The sequence below is a fragment of the Chroicocephalus ridibundus genome, chromosome 3, assembly GCF_963924245.1.
Source record: "Chroicocephalus ridibundus chromosome 3, bChrRid1.1, whole genome shotgun sequence".
Classification (NCBI taxonomy): domain Eukaryota; kingdom Metazoa; phylum Chordata; class Aves; order Charadriiformes; family Laridae; genus Chroicocephalus; species Chroicocephalus ridibundus.
The window spans coordinates 89337985-89351013 of NC_086286.1; the positions used below are offsets into that span (position 1 = coordinate 89337985).

Consider the following 13029-nt stretch of genomic DNA (forward strand, 5'->3'; position numbering starts at 1 on the left):
CTGCCTGCTCCTCATTTTTTGACCTCATTTTATTGTTAATTTGCCCAGGGTAGGAAAACTACAGCTTCTAGGTGGACCACTACCCAAATTCCAGCATCCTGATATGTTTCCTGTATCTCCTGTGCTCTAAAAAATCATTGTTCTGACTTGATAGAAATGCATGTATGCCTAACTGATAATTTGAGATGGGAGTAGAGTTAAGATACCAGCCACTGTGATTGTCTCTGCTTATCTTTTCCTTTGGGATATTAAGAGTTGTTATAAATAAGAAGTGATGTCATGTTAGCACCCAGCAACTCCTGTGCTGCTCCAAGTTAATGCATAATAAGCAGTCTTCTGGTAGATGAAATATAATGCCACCATGGGTGCTTATGCATCACAGCTGTGGTATGCTTAATTTGTGCCCACTTTGAAAACAAGGTTGCATTCTTTGAAATTTTTCGGTTTTTAACCTGCTGCTTGTTCTGTCTTGGACTTCAAACTGGCTCCTTTTCCTACTCTCAGTGCCAATATCTGATGTGATGAATTTCACATGAAAGGCTTGTTCTAACAGGTGACTTATTCTTGAGCAGGAAAATGGCTGGCTGCTTGATTACTGTTGGAAAAAATGAGGAAAATTGGAGTGCTGCGAGGAGCAGGCTGGTGCTTAAAAACAAAACTGCTTTGGAGAGCCTTTTCAAAGGCTTTTGAGTCAAGTAGAAATGGGTTAAGATTCAATAACTACTGAATTCTTAGCACTACGTTTTGTGGTAGCCACATTTAGAATATTTTTGCAATTTGTATGTAACTGCAGTCTATCCAAAAGCAAAGCAAGCTGAGGACAGTTAATTGCAACTTAACAGAGTGAAACCAAAGATCTTGGTTAACCTGTTTTTAAGGTAGTGATGTGTAAATTCTTTTCAAGCAGGTCTTGGTTACTGAAAGCAGGATGTACATCTCGACTGTGGATTTTTGTGTCTAGATGTGAAAGCAAAGCATATAGCCATAAGATTATTCAGCATTTATCAAGGTCGAAAAGGAAGGAGATTCAAGCAATCTTGTGTGTCGATGCTTAGAAACTGCCTGTGTACTCTTGAACAGCGAGACCATTAGCAGATTCTGGTTAGAACCTATTTTGTGAAAGTTCTCTTCATTCCTGAGTTGGGAATTGGGAAGGATTTAGCTCTGTGATCCCACAGTGGGGAGAAAAAAACCAAGGCAAGTGAAGTATTAAGAGTTTCTGCTCTTGATGTGAACCAGTGCTCGTGACCTTTGTATTGGAAACTATTCTCTTGAGATGAAAAATGTGAGGATGAATGTTTGGCTTTTACAGGCACCTGGCTAATTCTTATATTTTACTGCTATTATAGGTTCTGAGATAAAAGAAAAATTACCAAGTTTGTGTTTGAAACCAGTAGTGCAGTAGTGTAAAGAGGTGTCAAAGAACAGCATCTCTAACAGAGAAAAACGGTAAACTGTTCAAACAAGAGTGAACTTACTTTCAGGTCTGATTTTTGGCAGTAGTTTTGTTGAAAGTTGGGGCTATTGAATAACATAAAACAGTTATCAGTTTGGAGGTCAGGCTTTACGTTGGTAGAGTTTCAGAGCTAGTACCACAATACAACCATTGGCTTTTTTTTTTTTGGTGTGTCTTACTTGATTTCGGTGAACGTTGCAGACAGAGAAGGTTTCTTGGAGTCTCTGCAGAACGTTATTACTATGCAGACAGTTGTAGAAACTATCATTTAAAAATTACATATATGTGTGCAGTTGAAATCTCCTGTGTATTTCAGCTAAGGTATGTGAGGGTGAGTTTAGAATATTTACAACAAAAAGTAGTAAAATAAATTACATGGGAGGAGCCAAATGTAAAATTCATACTATATAGCCACATTATCTGCAAACAGAAAGCCTGGTGTTACTAGATCCCTGGCACCAGAATTCCATTAAAGGAGGAAAAGCGCAAGGTGTTTTTTCATAGCTGTAGTATCTGCTGTTACTGATGTTGGTTCAGAATTTAGGGATGTTAAGCTTTTTGCAGGACTTTAACTACAAAGCCCAGCCTCTGAAGAAAGGCAAACTGAATGAAATTTATAACCAGGTTGGTTTTTTTTAGTGTTTTTAACTGTCCAGCCTTCCTGCCCTCCTTGCTGGAGAAAATTAAGAAACAGCCATTAACTATGAATTTTCTGTTTCAATGTCATGTTACCTGCACATTTGGGGATTAAAGGCCACACACCGTTGGGGCTTGCTTCTCTTTTATTTCCAACTATTTTACCCTGCAAAGGTGTGAAAGTCAGATGGTGTGGGCTTATCTTGCCTTGGGGGAGGGGAGGGGAGGGGAGGCTGCAGGCAGGTGGCAGAGGACCACTGCGCAGAGCACTTTGCTCCGTGACCTCTCGCAGATCTGTGAGACATTTGGTGTTCTGCTGCTCCCTTCCATTTGTCGAGTGTAGTGGGAGGACAAATAGGTGAGGTTCGGGACAGAGGAGGGCTATTCAGCATTCCCCTCCGGCTGAAATGTCTCACTTGCCTCTCTGCTGCTTGAAATCCTTACATACAGAGACCACGATGATATGGGTGCCCTGCCTTGGTCTCTGGAATGAAGAACAGTTGTGTTTGTTTACCCCCGTGGCTTGGTGGAAGCGAGAAACTTTTGCAACTGCCCCACTGAGATCCTAAGAATTCTTGCTCTGAGTTTTCACCATTACGTTTCCCAAGTTGTATGTTCAGGCAGTATAAAGGCCAATAAATGACTCGTCCTCCTCAGCCTCTTAATTTGCCTGGCAACATAGACCTGGGCCCTCCCTTAAGTACAGCAGGAAGCGTTACTGTGTGTCTGCAATTAACAGCAATTGGAAAATACGTGACTCCTACCCTCTCTGAGGGTATTTAAAACAAGCCGAGCCTATCTTACATACATTCCTGGTTAAAGAGCCTGGTAAGTTATAGGTTCTTGTAATAGGACTTCCCCCGCCTCCTACTACAGACTTGGTTTATGCGAGTGATTCAATCTTCAGAGCTGCAGGCTCTGTTGTTTTCTGTTGCTCATTTCCAGTTGTTTTGAGCAGGCTGAAGTGCCAGTGCAACTGAGGGGGAGCATCTGGATTCTAGTGATAGACGCATGCACTAAGAGCAGCACTTAAATGCCTCAAAATGAAGGCTCTAATCCTCTCAGTCATCTGAGGACATCTGGGAGTTTTTTTGGAGGTACATACAGTCTTTTACAATAAACAAAGTAATCACCATTCAGCTTTTAAGTAGGCTGGGAGGGACAAAGTCTAAACACTTCTAAACTCTTTAACTGCAGCCCTTTCCTAGGTGATAAGACTGACCTGAAGTCTCCGCCCGTACTGTTGAAATGCACGTGTTGAGGCCCTTGGGATGGTTTATCAATGTATGGCAGACACGCATGCTGTTCTGGAGGGAAATACAGCTTTTCCCCTTCGGTTTCTAAGGCTTTTTCTGTGGCTGGAAGACGTGGGACATTGACATCAGCATAAACACATTTGCTGCCCAAACGAAGTCTTGGGGGAAGTTGAAGCTCAGTGCTGGAAGATGTGCAGTGCAGCTTTTGAGTGCCAAAGAAAAGACCAGGCTGGTTAGGACGTACCCACGTTACTCTCATACCTGGAATCAGGTGTAGGTTTTTCTTAACAACAACCTCAGCTTCCTTGGGGACCAGAACTCCAGCAATGGCCCTGGGTTTTTCCAGCTTTTTGGCACAGTACTTTACCTGTGGCTTTTGTCACAGTATCAGGCAGAGAATAGCAATGCTTTGGTCTGTCCTGACCAAATCAGAAGTGGTGGTGAGCCATTCCAGTCCTTTGTTCCTACAAAGGGGACAGCACTGGTAACCTGTGCTCAGGTGTAGGCACTGCTCTGTGGTGGCAGAAGCTCAGAGGGTGCATCCTGGGCTTGCTTACTGCACGGGGCCAAGTGTCCAAGAAGGTTCTTTGACCCACCAGCTGTCAGATAAGCAGCCCATTAACACTTGGCCAATAGCTGTTATTTTCACACAGCTGTTTCCTTGGCTTGTGTACAGTACGAATCCTCAGCAAAGAGAAAAGTTACCGTGTGCACTTTACCTGTGGATTGTGCTGCCTTCTTCCAGTGCACACGAGTGCCATGTGCTCATTCAGTCTATGCTGACACAAGTTCTGACAGCAAGAGTCAGCTAGTACTGATCAACTTCACTAGAAAAAGGGAATGATTTGAACAGTTTGCTTTTGCTCTTCCCAAAGAGCAAAAATTTCTATCTATCTTTGGAATTAGTCTGTCCCTTTTTCCTCCTTGTGAAGGAGTTTTAAGGGAGTAAGACCAGTTTTGGTTTGAAGAGCATGCAGCAGAAGCTAAACTGTCTTTCTTAGCATACTGGTTTTATTTATTTTTAAATCTGTAGTTCAAGGATCTGGAAGGCATTTTATAATGATGACACAAATCCTATCGGCTTTAAGAAAGTTAATACTGCCTCATCACTTCTGTAGCTTACACAGCCAGCGTCGTGCTTTTGGCTTGCTAGTCTGAAATATATCAGTATAGTGTTAAATATCACACATCAAAGAAGATTAAAACTGGCACAACGATACAGTATTTGAAACACGAGCATTAATAGAGCAGTACAGTGCACCGTGAGGCAGAGTATTAAAAAACAACATTGCTATTCAAGTCTTATCCGGGCACTCCGAATGTATCTCTCGCCATTCAGTCAGCGTTGACTTTGACTCAGTATGCAGTTAGCCAGGACTAGTTTAGTGGGAACACAGCCATTGCACAATGTTATAAAGAACAGGTTTATTAAGATCTCGGTGGCACATTAACAGCCTCCCCACGTTAACCTTGCCACGTGGTCCGTTTTCTGCTTGCTGGGCTTTATGAAGCCTAAGAGTTCCAGTTCAGAAACCGCTCGAATAAAACGAGCGCTGGCCAGTTCAGTAAAGGAAATTGAGTGTGCTTTTTATGACACTTGTTGATGGAGACAGAAATCTTCCCTTTCTAGAAAGAATGGTAAGTCACAGTAAGCACAGATCACACGAAATGTTGTGTTGCATGCTAAAATTGTTGGAAATAAGGGCAGAGCATGATTTGCCTACAGAAGCATGAATCTTCAATCATATAATCAGTATTTCTTTTGCTACATACATAAAATGTGGCAATGAAGGCAGATTTTCTTGCCCCACAGCTAAGAGAAGCTTAAGGCCTGCAAAGATACTAATTTTGTAGTCTCTCAGAAGAAAGAATGTACACTTTCATGCTCTGTGACAAAAAAAATGGGTAGATAGATAATTATAAGAGATTTTTTTTTTGAGGTTTCATAAAACAGCATCACGTTTTTACTCACTATTCACTAATGTTTCTTGCTGCTTTTGTGACACACAACTATATATCCTTGAGCTAAATAGAGAACTTAGTTTTGTATTACCAGTGGAGCTTGTAAAAAAGGAACGGCCTTATACTACAGGAAAGCTAGGTGTAGCATTAGAGCATGTAAATATTCTCCCTGTAGTTAAGCCTCCTTTTGTACAACAATTCATCTCTTCTCTGTGGCAGCACGACCGTTGTAGCCATGAGTTTTGGTTTTAATGCTCATCCTTTTAAGTATTTTGCAGACCTCACTTAAGAATCAGGACCAGATGAGAAGCAGAATGGGTGTTTTGTGGGAGCTAAAATTCTCAGCTCTAAAGTACTAGAACTCATGGCTTCTAGAGAGACACCACTTTTGTAAGCCTTTCCTCTGCTAATGCTTCCACCTTCCTCATAATGAACTACTGTCTCTCCATCTGCTCTCTAGGTTGCAGCTATCCTATCATCTGTTCCCCAGTAATGCTCTCCCCCTGTACAGCAGATGTACCAACTCTCAGATGATTTAACCAAGTAGAATAGCTTCAACTTGTTTTACAGACTTTTACAGGCAGCTCCGATGGACAAAAGCTGCTCTCTTACCTCACCACCTCCAGCCCAGCTATTTCAGCTGATCTACTTTCTGTGACATTTTCAGTACATTAAAAGGCTGTTTAAACTAGTCATTTTTCTGGAGTTAGTTATCAGTGCACGTGAAGCTGTGTCTTAGAGTCCTGGTTCATTGCTCCTGTAAGCATTGAATGTCAAACTTGAGAGAAATAGGAAAGGATACTGGATAACATCATCCACCTGGTCTGAGGAAGCTGCGTCTGCATTTGGTCCCTCAACTGCCATCACCACAGTTGAGAAAGCCTAGAAAGAGAAAAGCAGCCCAGATTTAACACATTTCAGAGACAGACAGAGCAGCATATAAAATGATAAGCTCTGAGCTGATGACTATCACTTGGGAGGAATAACATCTTGGAATGGTAACTCCAGGAGAATGTCAGTTCAGCAGCAATCGAAAGAGCAAGCAAGGTTACATATTACCATGGCAGGAATGCAGAATGAAAAACATCACTCATGTGCCCACATTTTAAATCCCAGTACAGTTCTGGTCCCTGACCCATTCTCAGAAAAAATACAGAACACATTCTCAAACCGAGACTGCTTAAACATTCTGGAAAAACAAAACAGATAGCTGGCTGTGAGAAAATCTATAAAACTGAGGGACAACAAGAGCCTGGGTAGGAGTCTTGTGTCCAATTTCCAATACACAAACAAAACAAACTCAGAACAAGTAAAAGGAGTGTGCTCTCCACTGCATGTAGTTGAGCTACAGAATTTCTTGCCAGAGGGTGCTGTGGTTGCTGAAAAGTTATATTGGTAATGTCATCCAGGTAGGCTTACGAAATACAGAGAAGCCATTCCGGTTTAGGAAACTAGAGCTAAAACATGAGGGAAGAACTTATATTAATGTATGTTCTGTTGTTGTACTCTCTGCTTTTGGTCACGGTATGAGACAGGTTATCAGGCTAGAAGGACCTTCGCTTTTCCCTAGCACATGCGTTCTCTCCAAGAACCCTGCACACGCCAAGCAGCAGCACTTGCCTGTTTCCATAAAAGTGTCACAGAACACTTAAAAACAAAGGGCAGGGGGGAAAGGTAATTTTGTGAAGCATAAAATCTGATCTGTGCCAAGCATAAAATAGAAGCAAAAGCAAAAGATTTTCATCAGAGAGTAATGATGCTGTAAATGAATGATTCACAGTAGTCAGAGGAAGACCGTAGGCTGGTGATGGGAGTTACTGTGTGTTCTTGCACAGGAGGGACTGAGGTGTGCAGTGATTTAAGCTGTCAAAAGGGGCACTAAAGAAAAGCAGACATGCAGCAAAAAGAAAAATCAGAATAGTGAAAGCAGGTAAAGGCACTGTTCGCATTGTCACATACCTCTAACCAATCAACAAGATTGATCAATCTGCCACACTCCAAATGAAGCTTATACACTATGCATATATCAGGGGCTTTATTAGAGATGCTTCCTCCATCACTTTTCAAAGCTTGATTCTGGTGAAAAAACCCAAAGGTAGTAACTTTGATCAGTTCTTAATCTTGACCAATTTTAAGGGCTAAATATAACATTATTTCAGGAAATTCAGGTTAGGTATTTTAACCAAGTGCTAACTGTTTGTGTGTTTAATGGCAAGTTGATGGTACAAAGGAAAACAAAACAGGAAAATAAGAAAACATACCATTAAAAAAAACCCCCAAAACAACAAAGAAACACCCAGCTCCTGCTCTTTCTACGATTTTGTACGCTTATGCAGTCTCTACTCTAATGAGTGTTATCTGATTAGGCTTTTCCCAATTCTTTTGCTAGTTCTATTTACATATCAAAGATCTATGGATTCAGGAAAAGAAACTAGTCATGATTTGCCTCAGACCGTACTACACAGAAAACAGAAAAGTGTCCCTTCCCCCCACCCCCCGAAAAGGAAGGAGGAAATCTTAGTATAGATTTGTCAGATGTACTAAAAAGCAAAATTGTTTCTTTCATCTCAGAGATTTATCTTTGAAACATAACAATCATTTCTCCTTGACTTGAAACTCAGCACCTATAAAAGCAAAAGTCTGATTTCTCACAAACTATTCTATACGTCAGGAAATTCAGGTCATCAGCACAGAACGATTTACTTGAGAAATAAAAAAGCCACTAGAGGCAGAGGCAAAGGTCTCTAGAGCTGCAGAAGTGTACAACATTTCATATCAGTTCATAATGTTTTTTCCCAGTTTCGGTTTCACGCACTCTACAAAGCCAGCTCTCTTAACATGAGAGCGACCACTGATCATTCCTTTCAGTTCATGAGATTTTTTGCTAAAATGCTTTTGTATGCTAGTAAAACATGCAGATTGCTTTTGGGAAGTCTATAAAGCCCTAGCAAGGATACTTTCATAAATAAATGCTATTCAAGATAGGAAAGAAGGTTGGGCAGAGAATATAACTTCGCTCAAGAATCTCTAGCTTACCTTTCATAGATCTCAATCCCTGCAATTTGTGAGACTCGTATTCAGTTTTGACTCTAGCACTTAGGAGTCATTTCACATTTTCCAGAAAGCCTAACAATTTCCAAGTTTACTTGTTCTGTACAAGGAACACAAAAGCTGCAGTCGTTAGGTTCATGTCTGTCAGTTCAGTCCAGATGGTCTCCGGATAAATTCAGAGTAACATGCCTAAACCTTCCAAATGTTACAATCCAGACATTAATTTACAATCCAGACGTTAATTTACCAGAATATAATTCAGGATCATACCGTAATAGTTTCAAACACTACTGTTACTAACCGGCACAGATGAAGTTACACCTTCTGACTGATCCAGTGGCTCACCACTGCACAGAGGGATAACCCTACGCCTTCCTCCTTTCCCCTCTGCTACTCCACCTAACTCTATGGCTTCCTACCACTCGCCCGTGTGCTGACTCTGGCATTGCCGGACACTTTGTGTTGATTCTCTAATCTTAAAGCCAGAACAGTTGTCACAACCAAGAGAGGATGGAACTTCTACAGCAACCGCACTCTCATGAAACAGGTTCATCTATAGAAATGAATATCTAGCTGGACCACATGTCAATGCTGAGAATGATCCAGAAGAGATATTACGGATTAGCATTGCAGGGTCCCTGCCAGCACCTGTGTGGAATAATTACTAAATTGGCCAAGAATACAAAAGTACAGCATTGTTCACACATTAAGGAAAGTCATAAAATCAAGAGGCTTCTGAGGTAGAATACAGCTGCAGCTGGCACGTGAAGAATGCAACATCTGCGATTCCCTGTACAAGGTTGTTTGCGAAACTACACGAGGGATGGAATGGAACGCGATTGTTCCGTGGCCTTCCCTTGTGACGAATAGCAGATATGGGGACGAGATGGTACTACGGAACTGATAAGCTGCCTGCTTGCTTACTTCGAAACAGATAAGTGGACTACTCGCTACCTGAGCCAACATTTCATCAAATTTTGATAAAATGCTGTCCTTTGTGCGAACTTTGCTCATTACAATGTACCAAACACACCTCCATCCCCGAGGCTACCCGCCCCCAAGGTGCGACCACTCCTCCTTGAGTACACCAATCATAATAAAAGCATTTATGACTAAAGTCACTCAAACTTCACTTTGAAGATAAAAAAAATAGTATAAAAATAGCCAGAGAGAGGGGGGATATCAGGGAAGACACTATCGCAAACAAGTCAGGAGAACTCCATCACTGACTTCTGGGACTAGCTGACGGGCTGAGCCTTTCTTCCCCCCCATAGGGACGCCCTTGGGTAGGACTTAGATTATACTGAGTGTTTCCTCAGGGAACTTAAAAATTTCTCTAGAGAGCCTCTATCCTACATTTATAGCCAGGCTGTATTGTTTATAACTTTGCCGCGCGTTTTGTATACTTAACAATATCTTTATTTGCACATGCTTTGCAGACAGTGTATTTATCACTGGCAATCCTAAGAACCTATATATCTGTTGTTTAAATAAACTGCACTGTTAAATAGCTAGTTGTTTCGCTTTCTCACTGAACGCAACCAAAGACTCAAGAGAGGCCGTGCTAGTTCATGAGCACGACTAGACTGAAGGTGCAGTCCACTATTAGTGTATCCAAATTGTAATAGTTTAATACATATTAAACGCGATTGGACTGATAGTGCTGAACTGGGCATCACTCAGAATTTAAACCTAGCCACACCTAACCTTCCACCTTGGTCAGGAGTGTTATAACGCAAGGGGGTTTATCTTCTGCCAAAACTGCTTCACCCCTTTTCACATGACAATATGACAGAATTCAGCCTCAGTTGTGATAATTAGGCCAAGTCTTCACAGCATAGCGGGAGGGAGCTGCAGCTGCGGGCAGGGAAACCTCAGCTTCCTGAGGTGGCAGCACACACATCATCCCCGAGAGGAAATAACTAGACTGACAAGCAGGAAGCTGCCCTAGAACGAGCAGCCAGTCGTGAAACCACCTGTACAGCACAGAGGGGCTGTCTCAGAAAGAGAACCCAGAACACCATTGATGAGTGGTTTCTCTTGCTTGACGCTGCCCCCAGGGGCCAGACAGAGGACAGACTCATAGCCTGCTCCGCAATCAATGTTACTATCTTTCCCAAGGACCAAACGCTAGTATCCCCTTTCCCTGATACAGGAGCTTAATTGCAACTCGAGGATTTTCACTTCATAGCAATCCAAGCATCTTCATGGGTAACAGGGCTCATTCCTTGAGATCAATGTGAAAAACCACCCTTCTTATCCAAGGTCAAGAGCAAAATTTGCATGACCATCTAAACCCCAGGAAGATCCAAGATCAGATTTCCTTGTGCTGACACAATACAGTGCCTTGCTGGTATTCCAAGTTACAACTTGTTGAATTTTCAAGGGATCGGTCAAAACAGAATGAAACCTTTTTTTGGGAGTTGTGTGGTTTTTTTTTCCAGGATAAGTATGATCCTCGTTTGGCATTTTGCTAAATAAACAACTGGATTCCTGTAAGAAATGCATCATATATTAATCATTTGCTGGTACTCCAGTGAAGCAGATCCTTTTCTGTCCTAGGCTTCTGGAAGGAACAGCTCTAGAGAACTTTGCTCTGGTCATGGCCCAGGAAAGTACAAGCCATGCAGAAGTCATGGATACAACCACGAAAAAATATTTCTTTGACTCACAGGGATTAAAATGCTAAGCAAGGTACTCAGCCAATACTGCTACTGTTAGAAACTATGCCAAACTTTCACAGTCTACTCAGAAAACATCGGAAATACGTTAAAGTATGTCAAAGAACAAAGTGCAGGATGACAGAGGGCTTTAAATCCCGTCAAGTCAAAGAGAATACTTAAACACATCAGCAGCTAGATTTTGCTCCTAATCTATATTTTTACAGGTTTTCTAAAAATATAAGTCACTGAGGTTCATATTAGGTCTCTTTAATGGCAGCCCACTTGCTAACTACTATTTTCACAAATAAGCTCTTTAAGTGGTTTTAGAAATAACTCCTGCACACAGCGAAACCAATAACCCTCATTCAAATAGAGGCACAAGGCCAACAAACCCAATACGAATTGGGTTGTAGATTTGAAAGACTGATCTTTATCAAGTATGATTCCTGATAAGTGTTGGCTTCGACTCAAGTAACATATAATCACTCAGATACAGCTACAATCAATGTTTTCTTCAGAGCTGTAATCATATTTTTAAGGGAAATGTTAGGGCATAACTCCAAGTAGCATCTATAATCAAGGACAAAACAAAGAAGTGTGTGTTCGCTCCTTTTCCAAATCCCGCTTTCTTTCTTTCTTTCGGTCATCTTGTGAATTTGATTTATGAAATAAGTGGAAAAGCGGCTGCTTTTCTTCTCTAGAAAAGGGCAGGGTTTACTAATAGAATCAATGACAATCCTTTTCTTGGACTCAGAAAAGGTACGATTTCAATACACTACAGAAATTAAATACAAAGAAGAACAAAGGACTCCTTTAAATACGCTGTATTTAAGCTATTGTTATTGTCATCACTCCACCTGAACGAGAGCCTTCACCTTACAGCAAGTCTACATGGTGAGGACTAAGCACTAACCCTGTAAAGAAAGTCTCTGGAAAGAGCTGCATACACTGTATTTTTCCCCATGGACAATCATCCCACTTGTAATGGAGGACAAAATGACTTTTCTGCTACATCTACAGGAGAAAGAAAAGATCATGACTAAGACGGGCTCTGGAAAATGGATTCGCCATATAGAACTCTTTCCATAATCAGCTTCTTTATTTCAGCCAGACAGATTCCCTAGCTCTTTGCAAAGTCCCCAGTTGCTTATCAAGGCTAACTTGTTGGTTCTCTGCAAAACAGCTGAATGTGTGCCAAGCTTCATGAAACAGCAAAACTAAGCCTTACACATCATCCTTATGTGTAGCCTTCAGAAGCTACTCCAGCACCACAAACAACTCACTTGTTTCTTACCTTCAGGTACCAGTAGGGGTTATTTAAAGCTGTATGAAGTGCAATCCTTGGGGCAGCATTCAAGTGCTCACGGAGAACACTGGCTGTGTTGAAATACACTATCTCATGCAGAGTCTTGTGGTCTGCAGGAACAAGGTAATTTCTGAAAAAAGCCACATGAGGTATGGGGGAGGGAGGGGAGATACAAGCTTTTACCTTAAGGGAAACAACAGAAGTTAACTGCAGTCAGAGACTACAGGAATGTATGTTTCCCAACCAATACTGACAAATTTCTGAAAAAACAAGACGAACAGCACTGAAATCAACTTTTAAGCAGGGAAGTAAGTATTATCAACTCTACATCTAATGGATTTAGCATAGAACTCTAGCTGGGCCACTGACAGATTAAAAAAAAAAAAAAAGGCAGCAACTGAAATGCTGAAACCAGTCATGTTCTCTTCTCCACAGATCATGCTTATCCATCTTGAGGCCTCCTGATGAATCTCTGCTCACCTTTGTCTTCATATTTGAAGCTTTTTTCGTGGCACAGTCATACTTCTATTAGCTTCTCTGCCTCCCCCCCACCCCAAGGCTTTATAATTAACAAGTGCCTTCACCTCTTCCCCCACCCCAAGCCTTTCACGTTTTCTGCTACAGAGCTGCCTCTAAAACCCTATCTGCTATGCCTTGCTCACCAAAACAGTTCCCAAAACAGATAGGATATCACACTTA

At 41.5% G+C, this 13029-nt stretch overlaps 1 protein-coding gene across 2 annotated transcripts in view; it reads right to left on the reverse strand.

Moving 5' to 3' along the window:
- Positions 1 to 4758: 4758 nt before the first annotated feature.
- ORC3 (origin recognition complex subunit 3) overlaps positions 4759 to 13029 on the reverse strand; it is a 38804-nt gene continuing 30533 nt past the window's right edge. For both annotated transcript variants that reach the window (XM_063330021.1, XM_063330020.1), the window contains 4 exons: positions 12319 to 12460; positions 7270 to 7386; positions 6113 to 6192; positions 4759 to 4901 (listed from right to left, as the gene is read on the reverse strand). In XM_063330021.1, coding sequence (XP_063186091.1) covers positions 4796 to 4901; positions 6113 to 6192; positions 7270 to 7386; positions 12319 to 12460 — 445 coding nt within the window. In that variant the 3' untranslated portion in view covers positions 4759 to 4795. The remainder of the gene's footprint in view (positions 4902 to 6112; positions 6193 to 7269; positions 7387 to 12318; positions 12461 to 13029) is intronic.